The sequence below is a fragment of the Chiroxiphia lanceolata genome, chromosome 1 (assembly GCF_009829145.1).
Source record: "Chiroxiphia lanceolata isolate bChiLan1 chromosome 1, bChiLan1.pri, whole genome shotgun sequence".
Lineage (NCBI taxonomy): Eukaryota > Metazoa > Chordata > Aves > Passeriformes > Pipridae > Chiroxiphia > Chiroxiphia lanceolata.
In genome coordinates this window covers 547475-566774 of record NC_045637.1, presented here as the reverse complement: position 1 = coordinate 566774, position 19300 = coordinate 547475, and the positions used below count along the sequence as shown (strand labels likewise).

The 19300-nt window shown below is 56.6% G+C and overlaps 2 protein-coding genes across 2 annotated transcripts in view; both read right to left on the bottom strand.

Annotated features, from left to right (window-relative positions):
* LOC116797962 (erythroblast NAD(P)(+)--arginine ADP-ribosyltransferase-like) overlaps positions 1-19300 on the bottom strand; it is a 471907-nt gene that overhangs the window by 65473 nt on the left and 387134 nt on the right. The gene's annotated exons all lie outside the window — the stretch shown is intronic.
* LOC116792758 (rho GTPase-activating protein 39) overlaps positions 1-19300 on the bottom strand; it is a 97340-nt gene that overhangs the window by 6965 nt on the left and 71075 nt on the right. Inside the window, exons 5-10 of the mRNA XM_032700028.1 lie at positions 18069-18630; positions 16611-16703; positions 7854-7927; positions 5147-5346; positions 3285-3376; positions 1096-1326 (exon numbers count right to left, since the gene is read on the bottom strand). Of these exons, the coding sequence (XP_032555919.1) occupies positions 1096-1326; positions 3285-3376; positions 5147-5346; positions 7854-7927; positions 16611-16703; positions 18069-18630 (1252 nt within the window). The remainder of the gene's footprint in view (positions 1-1095; positions 1327-3284; positions 3377-5146; positions 5347-7853; positions 7928-16610; positions 16704-18068; positions 18631-19300) is intronic.

The window sequence follows — 19300 nt, the reverse complement described above, 5'->3', positions numbered from 1 at the left end:
ACGTGATGTGGGAGGAAGGGGGTGGACCCAAAACTATCTCAGGAGAAGGAACCAGGAGCTCCAACGTGGTGTGGGAGGAAGGAGGTGAACCCAAAACCACCTCAGGAGAAGGAACCAGGAGGTCCAACCAGGGTGTGAGAGGAAGGAGATGGACCCAAAACCACCTCAAGGGGAGCAACCAGGAGGTCCAACCAGGACCACAAATGTGGCGTGGGAGGAAGGAGGTGAACCCAAAACCACCCCAGGAGAAGGAACCAGGAGGTCCAACCATGAGGTCCAACCAGGGCGTGGGAGGAAGGAGGTGAACCCAAAAACCACCCCAGGAGAAGGAACCAGGAGGTCCAACCAGGGTGTGAGAGGAAGGAGATGGACCCAAAACCACCTCAGGAGAAGCAACCAGGAGGTCCAACATGGTGTGAGAGGAAGGAGGTGAACCCAAAACCACCCCAGGAGAAGGAACCAGGAGGTCCAACCAGGGTGTGGGAGGAAGGAGGTGAACCCAAAACCACCTCAGGAGAAGCAACCAGGAGGTCCAACCAGGAGGTCCAATGTGGTGTGGGAGGAAGGGGGTGGACCCAAAACCACCTCAGGAGAAGGAACCAGGAGGTCCAACCAGGAGGTCCAATGTGGTGTGAGAGGAAGGAGGTGAACCCAAAACCACCCCAGGAGAATGAACCAGGAGGTCCAACCATGAGGTCCAATCAGGGCGTGGGAGGAAGGAGGTGAACCCAAAAACCACCCCAGGAGAAGGAACCAGGAGGTCCAACGTGGTGTGAGAGGAAGGAGGTGAACCCAAAACCACCCCAGGAGAAGGAACCAGGAGGTCCAACCAGGAGGTCCAACGTGGTGTGGGAGGAAGGAGGTGAACCCAAAACCACCCCAGGAGAAGGAACCAGGAGGTCCAACCAGGAGGTCCAACGTGGTGGGAGAGGAAGGAGGTGGACCCAAAACCACCCCAGGAGAAGGAACCAGGAGGTCCAACCATGAGGTCCAACCAGGGCGTGGGAGGAAGGAGGTGGACCCAAAACCACCTCCAGGGGAGCAACAAGGAGGTGCAATGTGGTGTGGGAGGAAGGAGGTGAACCCAAAAACCACCCCCGGAGAAGCCCCCGGGCCGGGAGCTGCCCCCGGGGGTGCCGGGGCCGCCCGTGAGTACCTGTAGGAAGCGGATGAGGTAGCACAGCACCATCTTGTTGATCCTGGGCAGCGAGTGGACGACGGCGATGGCCGCCTCGGGGTTCTCGTAGTGGGTGATGCACTGCTCGTAGAACTCGTGGGGGATCAGCGGCTCCTCCAGCTCCCGGTACCACAGCTTCAGCAGGGAGGCTGGGGACGACAAAGGAGGGGCGTGGGACACCCGGCAGGAGCTCCGACCCCGCTGGAAGGTCCTCCTGGACCCCAGCAGCTCCTGGGTGTTGTGGTGGTGGAGCCACGGGTGGATGTGGTGGAGCTGGGGGGTTCCACCATCCCCTGTCCTGATTTGGGAACGGATCCAGGCCTGGAGGATCCACTTCCACACAACCTCTCCCATCCAGCCCTGGAGCGCTCGTGGGGGACTGGGGGGATCAGGGGATTGGGGATCAGGGGATTGGGGGATCAGGGGATCAGGGGATGAGGGGATCAGGGGATCAGGGGGATCAGGGGATCAGAGATCAGGGAGATCAGGGGGATCAGGGGATCAGGGGATCGGGAGATCAGGGGATCAGAGATCAGGGAATCAGGGGATCAGGGGATTGGGGATGAGGGGATTGGGGATCAGGGGATCAGGGGATTGGGGATGAGGGGATTGGGGGGATAAGTGGATTGGGGATCAGGGGGATTGGGGGATCAGGGGATCAGGGGATGAGGGGGATCAGGGGATCAGGGGGATGAGGGGATTGGGGATAAGGAGGATCAGGGGATCAGGGGATCAGGGGATGAGGGGATTGGGGGATCAGGGGATCGGGGGATGAGTGGATTGGGGATCAGGGGGATCAGGGGATTGGGGGATCAGGGGATCAGGGGATCAGGGGGATTGGGGGATCAGAGATCAGGGAATCAGGGGATCAGGGGATTGGGGATCAGGGAATCAGGGGATCAGGGGATTGGGGGATGAGGGGAGCAGGGGGATCAGGGGATCAGGGGGATGAGGGGACAGGAGGATCAGGGGATTGGGGGATCAGGGGATTGGGGGATCACGGGATCAAGGGGATTGGGGGATCAGGGGATCAGGGGATTGGGGATCAGGGGATTGGGGATCAGGGGGATCAGGGGATTGGGGGATCAGGGGATCAGGGGGATGAGGGGATCAGGGAGATCAGGGGGATCAGGGGATCAGGGGATCAGAGATCAGGGAGATCAGGGGGATCAGGGGATCAGGGGATTGGGAGATCAGGGGATCAGGGGATCAGAGATCAGGGAATCAGGGGATCAGGGGATTGGGAATGAGGGGATTGGGGATCAGGGGATTGGGGGATCAGGGGGATCAGGGGATCAGGGGGATGAGGAGATTGGGGATAAGGAGGATCGGGGGATCAGGGGATGAGGAGATCAGGGGATTGGGGAATCAGGGGATCGGGGGATGAGGGGATTGGGGGATCAGGGGATCAGGGGGATTGGGGATAAGGAGGATCGGGGGATCAGGGGATGAGGGGATCAGGGGATTGGGGGATGAGGGGATTGGGGATCAGGGGGATCAGGGGGATCAGGGGATTGGGGGATCAGGGGATCAGGGGATCAGGGGGATTGGGGGATCAGGGGATCAGGGAATCAGGGGATCAGGGGATCAGGGGATTGGGGATCAGGGAATCAGGGGATCAGGGGATTGGGGGATGAGGGGAGCAGGGGGATCAGGGGATCAGGGGGATGAGGGGACAGGAGGATCAGGGGATTGGGGGATCAGGGGATTGGGGGATCACGGGATCAAGGGGATTGGGGGATCAGGGGATGAGGGGATTGGGGATCAGGGGATTGGGGATCAGGGGGATCAGGGGATTGGGGGATCAGAGGATCAGGGGGATCAGGGGGATGAGGGGGATCAGGGGATATGGGGACAGGAGGATCAGGGGGATCAGGGGATCAGGGATCAGGGGATCAGGGGGATCAGGGGGATCAGGGGGATCAGAAGATCAGGGGATCAGGGGATTGGGGATCAGGGGGGTCAGGGGATCAGGGGGGTCAGGGGATCAGGGGGATGAGGGGGATCAGGGGGATGAGGAGGATCAGGGGATATGGGGACAGGAGGATCAGAGGGATCAGGGGATCAGGGGGATCAGGGGCTCCTACCGGGAACGTGGGGCTCCTACCAGGAACATGGGGGTCCTCCAAGCCCGTCGGGATCTTCCACTGGTCCACCTGCAGCTTGAGGGCGTTGACCTCGTCGATGTCCCCGGGGACCCTGCGGGGGGACAGAGGTGGGTGCCCGTCCGGGAGGGGGGGATGGCCCCGCTCAGCTCCTTTGGGTGCTCCGGGAGAGCCCCGAGGGGACGTCCTGGAGCCGTTTGGGGAGCTGGGGGAGGCCACCAAAGCCCTTGAGGTGAGGCTGGTGGAGAAGCCGCCATGGCCTCGGAGCGAGGAGAAGCTGGGGGGATGAGGAGAAGTTGGGGGGATGTGGCTTCCACCATGAGAAGCTCCAGGTTGTCGCCACCTTGAGATCACCCAGTGGGGGAGAAGGACACGTGGAACGGGGGGGTTGCCCTATAACGGGGTGATTTGTGGCTTCCACCTCAAGAAGCTCCAGGTTGCCACCACCTCGGGGTCACCCAGTGGAGGAGAAGGACATCCCTGGGGACAAATGGAAGGGGGAAACCATCCCATGATCAGGTCACTTGTGGCTTCCACCCTGAGAAGCTCCGGGTTGTAGCCACCTTGAGATCACCCAGTGGAGGAGAAGGACACGTGGAAGGAGGAAAACACCCAAAAAAGAGGTGAGTCGTGGCTTCTGCCAGGAGAAGCTCCGGGTTGCCACCACCTTGGGGTCACCCACAGGAGAAGGACACCCCAAGGACACGGGGAAGGGGGTGGCTGTCCCATGACAAGGTGGTTTGTGGCTTCCACCACAAGAAGCTCCAGGTTGCCACCACCTCGAGGTCACCCAGTGGAGGAGAAGGACACACGGAAGGAAGAAAACACCCCAAAATGAGGTGATTTGTGGCTTCCCCCACGAGAAGCTCCAGGTTGCCACCATCTTGGGGTCACCCAATGGGGGAGAAGGACACACGGGAGGAGGAAAATACCCCAAAATGAGGTGAGTCGTGGCTTCTGCCAGGAGAAGCTCCAGGTTGCCACCACCTTGGGGTCACCCACAGGAGAAGGACACCCCAAGGACACATGGAATAGGGGGGTTGCCCTATAACGGGGTGATTCATGGCTTCCACCTCAAGAAGCTCCAGGTTGCCACCACCTTGGGGTCACCCAATGGAGGAGAAGGACACACGGAAGGAGGAAAACACCCCAAAATGAGGTGATTTGTGGCTTCCACCAGGAGAATCTCCACTGGAGTCACCCGTTGGAGGAGAGGGACATCCCTGGGGACAAATGGAAGGGGGAAGCCACCCCATGATCAGGTCACTTGTGGCTTCCACCCCGAGAAGCTCTGGGTTGTAACCACCTTGAGATCACCCAGTGGAGGAGAAGGACACGTGGAAGGAGGAAAACACCCAAAAAAGAGGTGAGTCGTGGCTTCTGCCAGGAGAAGCTCCGGGTTGCCACCACCTTGGGGTCACCCAGTGGGGGAGAAGGACACGTGGAATGGGGGGGTTGCCCTATAATGGGGTGATTTGTGGCTTCCCCCACAAGAAGATCTGGGTTGCCACCACCTTGGGGTCACCCAATGGAGGAGAAGGACACGTGGAAGGAGGAAAACACCCCAAAATGAGGTGAGTCGTGGCTTCCAACAGGAGAAGCTCCAGGTTGCCACTGGAGTCACCCACAGGAGAAGGACACCCCAAGGACACGGGGAAGAGGATGGCTGCCCCATGACGAGGTGGTTTGTGGCTTCCACCACAAGAAGCTCCAGGTTGCCACCACCTCGGGGTCACCCACTGGAGGAGAAGGACACATGGGAGGAGAAAGACACCCCGAAATGAGGTGATTTGTGGCTTCCCCCACGAGAAGCTCGGGGTCAGCACCGCTCCGAGGACTCCCCGTGGCCGTGGGGCGGCTTTACCTGAAGATGCCCTCGGTCTGGTCCCCGTTGAGCGCCAGGACCTCCTCGGAGAGGCGGGTCTGCACCCAGGGCAGCTGCCGGTCGGGGTATCGCTCCTTCTGCATGGCCACGATGTCCTGCAGGGAGCTGCCGAACATGGAGGGGTTGAACACGGCGTTCTTGGCGTGGCGGATCTCCTCGATGTTCGGCTTCTTCAGGCCCTGCCGGAGACACGGGGGGGGTCACCGGCGCCGCCGGGAGCTCCGGCGGGGCCTCCTCGATCCCACCACCATCCCCCCGGCTGAGATCCGCGACGGATCCATCCACGGATGGATCTGGTGGAGCTGGTCGAGGTTTCCAGTTCCACCGCCCACCCACCGCCTTGATTTGGGAGCAGATCCAGCCCTGGGGATGATCCCGATGGATCTTGGTGGGACCTCCACACTGGGGGATCTACACCGGTGGATTGTCCAGGAGGAGGAGCCATGGCTTTGGGATTCTTCTGGAAAGCTCAGCACCAGTAGGTTCCACCATCCACCATCTCAATTTGGAAGCAGATCCAGCTCTGGGGATGATCCCGATGGATCTTGGTGGGACCTCCACACTGGAGGATCTACACCGGTGGATTGTCCAGGAGGAGGAGCCACGGCTTTGGGATTCTTCTGGAAAAATCAGCACTGGTGGGTTCCACCATCCCCCACCCATCCACCATCTTGATTCGGGAGCAGATCCAGCCCTGGGGATGATCCCGATGGACCTTGGTGGGACCTCCACACTGGAGGATCTACACCAGTGGATTGCCCAGGAGGAGGAGCCACGGCTTTGGGATTCTTCTGGAAAGTTCAACCTCGGTGGGTTCCACCACCCACCATCTTGATCTGGAAGCAGATCCAACCCTGGGGATGATTCCAATGGACCTTGGTGGAACCTCCACACTGGAGGATCTACACCGGTGGATTGCCCAGGGAGGAGCCACGGCTTTGGGATTCTTCTGGAAAGCTCAACACTGGTGGGTTCCATCATCCACCATCCACCCTCTTGATCTGGAAGCAGATCCAGCCCTGGGGATGATCCCGATGGACCTTGGTGGGACCTCCACACTGGAGGATCTACACCAGTGGATTGCCCAGGAGGAGGAGCCACAGATTTGGAATTCTTCTGGAAAGCTCAGCACTGGTGGGTTCCATCATCCACCATCTTGGTCTGGGAGCAGATCCAGCTCTGGGGATGATCCCAATGGACCTTGGTGGGACCTCCACACTGGAGGATCTACACCGTTGGATTGTCCAGGAGGAGGAGCCACGGCTTTGGAATTCTTCTGGAAAAATCAGTACTGGTGGGTTCCATCATCCCCCACCCATCCACCATCTTGATTTGGGAGCAGATCCAGCCCTTGGGTTGATCCCGATGGATCTTGGTGGGATCTCCACCCTGGAGGATCTACACCAGTGGATTGTCCAGGAGGAGGAACCACGGCTTTGGGATTCTTCTGGAAAGTTCAGCACCAGTGGGTTCCACCACCCACCATCTCGACCTGGACGCAGATCCAGCTCTGTGGATGATCCCGATGGATCTTGGTGGGTCCATGGCCACACTGGAGGATCTACACCGGTGGATTGCCCAGGAGGAGGAACCACGGCTTTGGGATTCTTCTGGAAAGCTCAGCACCAGCACTGTGGTTGGATCGACACCGGCACCGGTGATCCTGAATTATTCCGGATCTGTGGGATCTCCTTCCGGTCCCGGGAGGACATTGAGGCTGTCCCTGGCACACAGCAGGATGGGAGTGGTCATGGGAGTGGTCATGGCAAGGTGTGGAATGGGGGGGATGGAGGAGGGACAGAGTGGCCCTGGGGGCAGTGGGACGTGGGACAGAGGGACCCAGTGGATGTGGGGGTGGTGGGATGGGAGAGGTCCCCAAAAGACCCCCAGATAGTTCTCAGAAGATCTTCAGAAAGTTCCCAGAAGGTCTCCACAAGGTTCCCGGAAGGTCTCCAGAAGTTCCTTAGGAAGTTCCCAGAAGGTCCCTACAAGGTCTTCAGAAGGTCTTCCAGAAAGTTTCCAGAAGGTTCCCAGGAGGTCTCCAGAAGGTCCTGAGAAAGTCTTCAGAAGGTCCCCAGAAGGTCTCCAGAGGTTCCCATAAAGTCCTTAGAAAGTTTCCAGAAGGTCTCCAGAAAGTTCCCCAGAAGGTCCCTGGAAGTTCTTCAGAAGTTTCCCGGGAGGTTCCCAGAAAATCTCCAGAAGGTCATCAGAAGGTTTCCAGAATGTTCCCAGGAGATCCCCAGATGGGTCATTAGAAGGTGCCCAGAAAGCTTCCAGGAGGTCCCCAGAAGATCTCTGGGTCTCCAGAAGATTCCCAGAGTTCTCCAGAAGGTCCCCAGAAGATCTCCGGGTCTCCAGAAGATTCCCAGAGTTCTCCAGAAGGTCCCCAGAAGATCTCCGGGTCTCCAGAAGATTCCCAGAGTTCTCCAGAAGGTCCCCAGAAGAACTCCAGGTCTCCAGAAGATTCCCAGAGTTCTCCAGAAGGTCCCCAGAAGATTCCCAGAGTTCTCCAGAAGGTCCCCAACCGCTCCGGATGATCCTCCCCGTGACTCCTTCCCGAACTCCCCACCCCCTTTCCACTTTTCCCCCCCTTCCTCCCCCACCAGCCCCTCCCCAGTCCAGTGGTCCCGGCGGGGGGTGTCCACCCTCTCCAAGGGTTTTCCAAGCCCATCCCACCGGTTGGTACCTTCTTGGCCCCGGTCAGAGCCGCCTTCTGGAGCTTGTTGTAGCAGTACTTGGCGTAAGTGCTGATGGCCACCCCTGCAAGAGAACATCGGGGTGGTGGGACGTCACCTCCGGGCCCTGGAGGGGCTCCTGTCCCCTCCTTGTCCCCCCCCAACCCCGGATGTCCATCTCCAGCCCCATTCCCAGGGGGTTTGAGGAGGACAAAGTCCCCCCTTGGATCCTTCTGGTGGCCACACCCCCCTCCCGAGAACCTTGGAGGAGCCGCCCAACGTGGAGTTCCGGAGCCCCCTCGGCTCCGTGGGGGCCTCGGTCAGGGATGTCCTGGGTTTTGAAGGGGGTCACCACTTCCATTGTCACCTCCCCCCCCCCCAACACCACCCACCATCTCCACCCTCATCCCCCTCCTCATCCATCCCTTCCTCCCGATGGCCTCCAACGAGGAGATGAGACCTCGACCCCTTCCCAGAAGGAGACCTGGGGATCTGGTGGCACCTCCTGGACCTTTCCATAGTCCTGGGACCTGGTGGCACCTTCTGGACCATTCCCACACCCCTGGGGACATCATGGAACCTTCTGGACCATTCCATAGCCCTGGGGACCTCATGGAACGTTCTGGACCATTCCCACAGCTCTCAGGACCTCATGGAACCTTCTGGACCATTCCCACAGCCCTGGGGACCTGGTGGAACTTTCTGGACCATTCCCACAGCTCTGGGGACCTCACGGAACCTTCTGGACCGTTCCATAGTCCTGGGGACCTGACGGAATCTTCTGGACCATTCCATAGTCCTGGGGACCTGCTGGAACCTTCTGGACCTTTCCCACAGCCCTGGGGACCTCACAGAACCTTCTGGACCATTCCCACAGCTCTCAGGACCTGGTGGAACCTTCTGGACCATTCCATAGTCCTGGGGACCTCATGGAACCCTCTGGACCATTCCCACAGCCCTGGGGACCTGGTGGTACCTTCTGGACCTTTCCCACAGCCCTGGGGACCTGGTGGCACCTTCTGGACCATTCCCACAGCCCTGGGGACATCACGGAACCTTCTGGACCATTCCATAGTCCTGGGGACCTCATGGAACGTTCTGGACCATTCCCACACCCCTGTTGACCTCATGGAACGTTCTGGACCATTCCCACAGCTCTCAGGACCTACTGGAACCTCCTGGACAATTCCCACAGTCCTGGGGACCTCATGGAACCTTCTGGACCTTTCCACAGCCCTGGGGACCTGGTGGAACCTCCTGGACCATTCGCACACCCCTGGGGACCTCACGGAACCTTCTGGATCTTTCCCACAGCCCTGGGGACCTGGTGGAACCTTCTGGACCATTCCCACACCCCTGGGGACCTCACGGAACCTTCTGGACCATTCCACAGCCCTGGGGACCTGGTGGCACCTTCTGGACCATTCCCACAGCTCTGGAGACCTCACGGAACCTTCTGGACCATTCCATAGTCCTGGGGACCTGGTGGTACCTTCTGGACCATTCCCACAGCCCTGGGGACCTGGTGGCACCTTCTGGACCATTCCATAGTCCTGGGGACATCACGGAACCTTCTGGACCATTCCATAGTCCTGGGGACCTCATGGAACGTTCTGGACCATTCCCACACCCCTGTTGATCTCATGGAACGTTCTGGACCATTCCCACAGCTCTCAGGACCTACTGGAACCTTCTGGACCATTCCCACAGCCCTGGGGACCTGACGGAACCTTCTGAACCATTCCATAGTCCTGGGGACCTCATGGAACGTTCTGGACCATTCCCACACCCCTGGGGACATCACAGAACCTTCTGGATCATTCCATAGTCCTGGGGACCTCATGGAACGTTCTGGACCATTCCCACAGCTCTCAGGACCTGCTGGAACCTTCTGGACCATTCCCACAGCCCTGGGGACCTCATGGTCATTGGATTCCCTTGGATGCTCCCAAAGCCCTTCCATGGGTGATCCCACCAACCCCGTTGAGGTTCCTCAACTGGGATTCCCTTGGATGCTCCCAAAACCCTTCCTTGGCCGATCCCACCAACCCTGTTGAGGTTCCTCAATTGGATTCCCTTGGATGCTCCCAAAACCCTTCCTTGGGTGATCCCACCAACCCCTTGAGGTTCCTCAACTGGGATTCCCTTGGATGCTCCCAAAACCCTTCCTTGGGTGATCCCACCAAGCCCTTGAGGTTCCTCAATTGGATTCCCTTGGATGCTCCCAAAACCCTTCCATGAGTGATCCCACCAACCCCTTGAGGTTCCTCAACTTGGATTCCCTTGGATGCTCCCAAAGCCCTTCCATGAGTGATCCCACCAACCCCGTTGAGGTTCCTCAATTGGATTCCCTTGGATGCTCCCAAAACCCTTCCTTGGCCGATCCCACCAACCCTGTTGAGGTTCCTCAACTGGGATTCCCTTGGATGCTCCCAAAGCCCTTCCTTGGGTGATCCCACCAACCCCGTTGAGGTTCCTCAATTGGATTCCCTTGGATGCTCCCAAAGCCCTTCCTTGGGTGATCCCACCAACCCCGTTGAGGTTCCTCAACTGGGATTCCCTTGGATGCTCCCAAAACCCTTCCTTGGCCGATCCCACCAACCCTGTTGAGGTTCCTCAACTGGGATTCCCTTGGATGCTCCCAAAGCCCTTCCATGAGTGATCCCACCAACCCCTTGAGGTTCCTCAACTGGGATTCCCTTGGATGCTCCCAAAGCCCTTCCATGAGTGATCCCACCAACCCCGTTGAGGTTCCTCAACTGGGATTCCCTTGGATGCTCCCAAAGCCCTTCCCTGGGTGATCCCACCAACCCCGTTGAGGTTCCTCAATTGGATTCCATTGGATGCTCCCAAAGCCCTTCCTTGGGTGATCCCACCAACCCCGTTGAGGTTCCTCAACTGGGATTCCCTTGGATGCTCCCAAAGCCCTTCCATGAGTGATCCCACCAACCCCGTTGAGGTTCCTCAACTGGGATTCCCTTGGATGCTCCCAAAGCCCTTCCTTGGCCGATCCCACCAAACCCCGTTGAGGTTCCTCAACTGGGATTCCCTTGGATGCTCCCAAAGCCCTTCCCTGGGTGAACCCACCAACCCCGTTGAGGTTCCTCAACTTGGATTCCCTTGGATCCATCTGGGATCCGGCGCTGGAATTCCCACAACCCCCCCAAAGCCAGAGGGATGCTGGGAATCTGGTATCGATCCAGGGGGCCCCTATTGATCCTGGGGGTCCCCTATTGATCCGGGGGTCCCCTATTGATCCGGGGGTCCCCTATTGATCCTGGCAGGTCCCACACTGGTCCCAGGGTCCCCTATTGATCCCAGGGGTCCCCTATTGATCCCGGCAGGTCCCACACTGATCTCGGGGTCCCCTATTGATCCTGGGGGTCCCCTATTGATCCCGGGGTCCTCTATTGATCCCAGCAGGTCCCACACTGATCTCGGGGTCCCCTATTGATCCTGGGGGTCCCCTATTGATCCGGGGGTCCCCTATTGATCCTGGCAGGTCCCACACTGGTCCCAGGGTCCCCTATTGATCCAGGGGTCCCCTATTGATCCCGGGGTCCTCTATTGATCCCAGCAGGTCCCACACTGATCTCGGGGTCCCCTATTGATCCCAGGGGTCCCCTATTGATCCGGGCAGGTCCCACACTGATCCCGGGGTCCCCTATTGATCCCAGGGGTCCCCTATTGATCCGGGCAGGTCCCACACTGATCCCAGGGTCCCCTATTGATCCGGGGGTCCCCTATTGATCCCAACAGGTCCCATATTGATCCTGGGGTCCCCTACTGATCCCAGCAGGTCCCACACTGATCCCGGGAGTCCCCTATTGATCCTGGGGGTCCCCTATTGATCCCGGGGTCCCCTATTGATCCTGGCAGGTCCCACACTGATCCAGGGGTCCCCTATTGATCCCGGTAGTCTGGTATTGATCCGGGGGATCCCAATTGATCTGGGGGGTCCTGGCTTGATCCAACAGCTCCCAATCGATCCAGGGGCTCCCACAATGATCCAAGGGGCCCGGGATTGATCCAGGGGATCCTGATTGATCGGGGGTTCCCAGATTGATCCAGGGGATCCTGATTGATCGGGGATTCCCAGATTGATCCAGGGGATCCATATGGATCCAAGGGGTCCCAGATTGATCCAGGGGATCCATATGGATCCAAGGGGTCCCAGATTGATCCAGAGGATCCTGATTGATCGGGGGGGTCCCAGATTTGGAGGGATCCTGCATTGATCTGAGGGGTCCTGGGGTTGATCCAGGGGATCCCAATTGATCAGGAGGGGGGTCCCAGGATTGACCCAGGGGGTCCTGGATTTGGGGGATCCCATGATATTCCGAAGAGTCCTGTATTGATCCAGGGGGTCCCAGATTGATCCAGGGTTCCCACATCGATCCGGGGGGTCCCAGATTGATGGGGGGGGCCTGGAATCAATCCCAGGGGTCTGGAGAGATGCAGGGGATCCCACATGGAATTGGGGGGTCCCCTATTGATCCGGGGGGGTTGGTATTGATCTGGGGGATCCCACATTGATCCTTGGGATCCCACATTGATCCAGGGGATCTCATATTGAGCCAGGGGCCCCAGATCGAGCCAGGGGATCCCAGATTAATCAGGGGGGTTCTGTATTAATCGGGGGGGGGGTGGTGGTATTGATCCAGGGGATCCCACATTGATCCAGGGGATCCCACACTGATCCACGAGATCCCACATTGATCCAGGGGATCCCACATTGATTCAGGGGACCCCACATTGATCCAGGGGATCCCACATTGATCCTTGGGATCCCACATTGAGCCAGAGGGTCCCAGATCGAGCCAGGGGATCCCGGATTGATCTGGGGGGTTCCGTACTAATCCAAGGGGGTTGGTATTGATCCAGGGGATCCCACATTGATCCGGGGGATCCCACATTGATCTGGGGGATCCCATATTGATCCAGGGGATCCCACATTGAGCCAGGGGGAACTGGATGGAGCCAGGGGATCCCAGATTAATCTGGGGGGTTCCATATTAATCCAGGGGGGTTGGTACTGATCCAGGGGATCCCACATTGATCCAGGGGACCCCACATTGATCCAGGGGATCCCACATTGATCCGGGGGATCCCACATTGATCCAGGGGACCCCACATTGATCCAGGGGATCCCACATTGATCCGGGGGATCCCACATTGATCCAGGGGACCCCACATTGATCCAGGGGATCCCACATTGATCCGGGGGATCCCATATTGATCCAGGGGATCCCACATTGGTCTGGGGCATCCCACATTGAGTCAGGGGATCCCGGATTGAACCAGGGGGTCCCAGATTAATCTGGGGGATTCCGTATTAATCCAGGAGGGTTAGTATTGATCCAGAGGATCCCACATTGATTCAGGGGACCCCACATTGATCCAGGGGATCCCGCATTGATCCTTGGGATCCCACATTGAGCCAGAGGGTCCCAGATCGAGCCAGGGGATCCCAGATTAATGGGGGGGGGTCCATACTAATCCAGGGGGGGTAGTATTGATCCAGGGGATCCCATATTGATCCAGGGAATCCCACATTGATCCAGGGGATCCCGCATTGAACCAGAGGGTCCCAGATCAAGCCAGGGGATCCCAGATTAATCTGGGGGGTTCCGTACTAATCCAGGGGGGTTAGTATTGATCCAGGGGATCCCACATTGATCTGGAGGATCCCACATTGATCCAGGGGATCCCACATTGATCCAGGGGATCCCACATTGAGTCAGGGGGTCCCAGATTAATCTGGGGGGTTCCGTATTAACCCAAGGGGTTGGTATTGATCCAGGGGATCCCATATTGATCTGGAGGATCCCATATTGATCCAGGGGATCCCACATTGGTCCGGGGCATCCCATATTGATCCAGGGGATCCCACATTGATCCTTGGGATCCCACATTGAGCCAGAGGGTCCCAGATCGAACCAGGGGATCCCAGATTAATCTGGGGGGTTCTGTACTAATCCAGGGGGGTTAGCATTGATCCAGGGGATCCCACATTGATCTGGAGGATCCCATATTGATCCAGGGGATCCCACACTGATCCAGGGGGTCCCAGATTGATCCTTGGGATCCCACATTGAGCCATGGGGCCCCGGATCGAGCCAGGGGATTCCAGATTAATCTGGGGGGTGCTGTATTAATCGGAGGGGGGTGGTATTGATCCAGGGGATCCCACATTGATCCAGGGGATCCCACATGGAACCAGAGGGTCCCAGATCGAGCCAGGGGATCCCAGATTAATCGGGGGGGGGTTCCATACTAATCCAGGGGGGTTAGTATTGATCCAGGGGATCCCATATTGATCTGGGGGATCCCACATTGATCCAGGGGATCCCACACTGATCCGGGGGATCCCACATTGATCCAGGGGATCCCACATTGAACCAGAAAGTCCCAGATCGAACCAGGGGATCCCAGATTAATCTGGGGGGTTCCGTACTAATCCAGGGGGGTTGGTATTGATCCAGGGGATCCCACATTGATCTGGAGGATCCCACATTGATCCAGGGGATCCCACATTGATCTGAGGGATCCCACATTGAGTCAGGGGGTCCCAGATTAATCAGGGGGGTTCCATATTAACCCAAGGGGTTGGTATTGATCCAGGGGATCCCACATTGATCCAGGGGATCCCACATTGGTTTGGGGCATCCCACATTGAGTCAGGGGATCCCACATTGATCCTTGGGATCCTACATTGATCCTTGGGATCCCACATTGAGCCAGAAAGTCCCAGATCGAACCAGGGGATCCCAGATTAATCTGGGGGGGGTTCCGTACTAATCCAGGGGGGTTAGTATTGATCCAGGGGATCCCATATTGATCTGGGGGATCCCACATTGATCCAGGGGATCCCACACTGATCCAGGGGATCCCACATTGATCCAGGGGATCCCACATTGAGCCAGAAGGTCCCAGATCGAGCCAGGGGATCCCAGATTAATCTGGGGGGTTCCGTACTAATCCAGGGGGGTTAGTATTGATCCAGGGGATCCCACATTGATCTGGAGGATCCCACATTGATCCAGGGGATCCCACATTGATCTGAGGGATCCCACATTGAGTCAGGGGGTCCCAGATTAATCTGGAGGATTCCGTATTAACCCGAGGGGTTGGTATTGATCCAGGGGATCCCATATTGATCTGGAGGATCCCACATTGATCCAGGGGATCCCACATTGGTCCGGGGCATCCCACATTGAGTCAGGGGATCCCACATTGAGCCAGAAAGTCCCAGATCGAGCCAGGGGATCCCAGATTAATCTGGGGGGGGTTCCGTACTAATCCAGGGGGGTTAGTATTGATCCAGGGGATCCCATATTGATCTGGGGGATCCCACATTGATCCAGGGGATCCCACACTGATCCAGGGGATCCCACATTGATCCAGGGGATCTCACATTGAGCCATAGGGCCGCGGATCGAGCCAGGGGATCCCAGATTAATCTGGGGGGTTCCGTACTAATCCAAGGGGGTTAGTATTGATCCAGGGGATCCCACATTGATCCTTGGGATCCCACATTGAGCCAGGGGGAACTGGATGGAGCCAGGGGATCCCAGATTAATCTGGGGGGTTCCATATTAATCCAGGGGGTTTGGTATTGATCCAGGGGACCCCACATTGATCCAGGGGATCCCACATTGATCCGGGGGATCCCATATTGATCCAGGGGATCCCATATTGATCCAGGGGATCACACATTGGTCTGGGGCATCCCACATTGAGTCAGGGGATCCTGGATTGAGCCAGGGGGTCCCAGATTAATCTGGGGGATTCCGTATTAATCCAGGAGGGTTAGTATTGATCCAGAGGATCCCACATTGATTCAGGGGACCCCACACTGATCCGGGGGATCCCACATTGAGCCAGAGGGTCCCAGATCGAGCCAGGGGATCCCAGATTAATTGGGGGGGGTCCATACTAATCCAGGGGGGTTAGTATTGATCCAGGGGATCCCATATTGATCTGGGGGATCCCACATTGATCCAGGGGATCCCACACTGATCCAGGGGATCCCACATTGATCCAGGGGATCCCACATTGACCCAGAGGGTCCCAGATCGAACCAGGGGATCCCAGATTAATCTGGGGGGTTCCGTACTAATCCAAGGGGGTTAGCATTGATCCAGGGGATCCCACATTGAGCCAGGGGGTCCCAGATCCAGCCAGAGGATTCCAGATTATTTGGGGGGGTTCCATATTAATCGAGGGGGGGTGGTATTGATCCAGGGGATCCCACATTGATCCAGGGGATCCCACATTGAGCCAGGGGGTCCCGGATCAAACCAGGGGATCCCAGATTAATCAGGGGGGTTCCATATTGATCCGGGGGGGTTGATATTGATCCAGGGGATCCCACATTGGTGCAGGGGATGCCACATTGATCTGGAGGATCCCACACTGACCTGGGGGGTTCCACATTGATCCAGGGGGATCACACATTGATCTGGAGGATCCCACATTGATCTGGAGGATCCCACATTACTCTGGGGGATCCCATATTGATCTGGAGGATCCCACACTGATCTGGAGGATCCCACGCTGATCCAGGGGGATCCCACATCGACTCAGGGGATCCCTAAGCTGGAGGGATCGCAGGCTTTGGGCTATCCCAGTTTTTCAGGTGATCCCAGCTGGATCCAGGGGATCCCGATTGACCTGGGGGGTGAAGGGTCGTTCTGGGGTTTCCCAGGATTGACCCAGGGGGGGTCCCGGCTTTGGGGTGCTCCCAGATTTTGGGGGGTCCCTACCATGGTGCTCCTCGATTTGGGGCTTGGGTTTCTTTCGCAATTTGGGTTTCTTCTGATTGGTCCTTTCCAGGAGGTGACGGATGTGCCGCGTCACTGGGGAGAAACACACGGAGGGGGGGCCGGGAACATGGAATGTGAGGCTGGAAAAGGAACTCGGTGGAAGGGAACAATGGGGGGAGGGGGAGGGAAATCATGGAAGAAAAATAAAGGGAACGGAAATAAAATGGAAATGAAAATAAAAAAGGAAAATAAAAAACGAAAATAAAAAAATGAAAATAAAAAATGAAAATAAAAAAATGAAAATAAAAAACTAAAATAAAAACCCAAAAAATCGAAAATAAAAAAATGAAAATAAAAAACAAAAATAAAAAAACGAAAATAAAAAAAAAACAAAATAAAAAACAAAAATAAAAAATGAAAATAAAGGAAAATGAAATTAAGTAAAAAAATTAAATTAAATCAAATTAAAACTATAAAAATAAATTAAAATTAAAGCAGGAAGTAAAATAAAATAAAGGAAATCAAAATAAAAATTAAATGAAATTGCAATGAGGGATCTAGAAATAAAAGGGGATTGAAATAAAATGTAAAAACTAAGGGGAAAATAAAGAAAAATAAAAATGCCAAAAGGAAAGGGAGTTTGAATTAAAAATAAAAAATAAGGAAAAGATTTAAAAATAAAAAATCGAAGAAAACTGAAAATTAAAAGAATAAAATAAAACTAAAACGAAAATAAAAAACGAAGGGAAAAGACAACGGAATGCAAATACAAACAAATTCTATGCAAATGAAGATGCAAATTAAAATCAACGTAACGATGGAACCAATCAATGACTCGACACAAAACCAACAAAAAATCAACAAAACTCAAAACGACAAAAAAATCGGGACCAAACCCAGGGGGGCGACACTGATTGGACAGGAGGGGTTGGGGGGGCGGAGCCTCTTCCGGGTGAACTCCGGGTGTTGAATCCGGTGGGAAATGAGTTGGACACCTCGAGAGGGTGGGACACCTCCTCGGGGGATGGGAGAAGTTTCAGGAACTCGCTCACGGACACCCCCGGCGGAGGCGACGTCCATCCCGCGGCAACGGCGTCCGAGCTCATTCCCGGGTCGGAGCTCACGTCGGATTTCCCGGCAGGAGGAGGGTGGGAAAGCCCCCACTGGGGGCGGGTCTTGGATGAGCTCCTCACCCGCCTTTCCAAGGAGAAACTCAACGGATGGGAGAGGAACCAAAGCGGAACAAAGACCCGGGCTGGGACATCGCGGAATCGTGGAATGGGTTGGGTTGGGTTGGGTTGGAAGGGACCTTAAAGCTCATCTCGTTCCACCCCCCGCCACGGGCAGGGACACCTTCCACTAGACCAGGTCGCTCCTAAACCTCATCCAACACGGCCTTGGACACTTCCAAGGACGGGGCGGTCACAGACGCCGCCGGGCCGTGGTTCTCTCACTTACCTTTCGTGTCATTCACCGGGTCCATGTGCCGGTAAATGTATCCTTCTAGGTAGGAATGGAATTTGGGAGTGGGGGGGAAAAAGGCCAAACAAATGGCCATGAGCTCCCAGCCCCGGGCCAGGCTCTCGTAACGGAAGTTCTCGGTGGTCTGCCGGCACAGCTGGATGTAGAGCTCGTCTCGCAGCCCCTGCACGCTCCAGCCCTTGGTGGCGATCTCCAAGGCCACGTTGAGCTGGTCCGTCTTGGCCCGCCGGTCGCCCATGTACATCTGGATGAGCTTGAAGATCTCGCACGCCTCCTTCTTGACGTTGCGGTCGTTGGTCATGATCATGGGTTTCTTGATGGATTCGCTGCTCCAGGCCAACATGTTGGCGATGGAGACCTTGCGGCGGAAGAGCCCTTGGGTGTGCTTGTTGAAGTGCTTGGAGGCCCAGTTCTCAATGTCCGTCTCCGAGGAGGGTTTGCGCAGGTTGAAGGTGGGGAAGACGCAGCTGGCGCTCGGCATCATGTTCCTGGTCTGGCGGCTGCTCTCGAACTGGGCGCAGGCGCCGAGGTCCTCGGACTGCGGGACGACACCGCGCAAGGGAGCGTTACTGGTGGGAGGGCGGGGATGGCAAAGGGGCTGAGCCACTGAGAGACCAGGCAACCGAGCGGCCAACTGACTGAGCAACCAACCAATCAAACAACTGAGCAACCAACCGATCAAACAACTGAGCAACCAACCAATCAACCGAGCAACCAACCAATCAATCAACTGAGCAACCGAGCAACCAACCAATCAACCAACTGAGCAACCAACCAATCAACCAACTGAGCAACCAATCAATCAATCAACCAACCGAGCAACCAACCAATCAACCAACCGAGCAACCAACCAATCAACCAACTGAGCAACCAACCAATCAACCAACTGAGCAACCAACCAATCAATCAACCAACCGAGCAACCAACCAATTGAGCAACCAACCAATCAACCAACTGAACGACCAACCAACTGATCAACCAACCAATCAACCAACCAACTGAGCAATCAACCAATCGACCAACTGAGCAACCAACCAATCAACCAACCAACCAACCAACCAACCAACCAATCAACCAACCAGCCAACCCACCAACCCATCAACCCACCAACCAACCAATCAACCAACTGAGCGACCAACCAACTGATCAACCAACTAATCAACCAACCAACGGAGCAACCAACCAAGCAACCAACCAACCGAGCAACC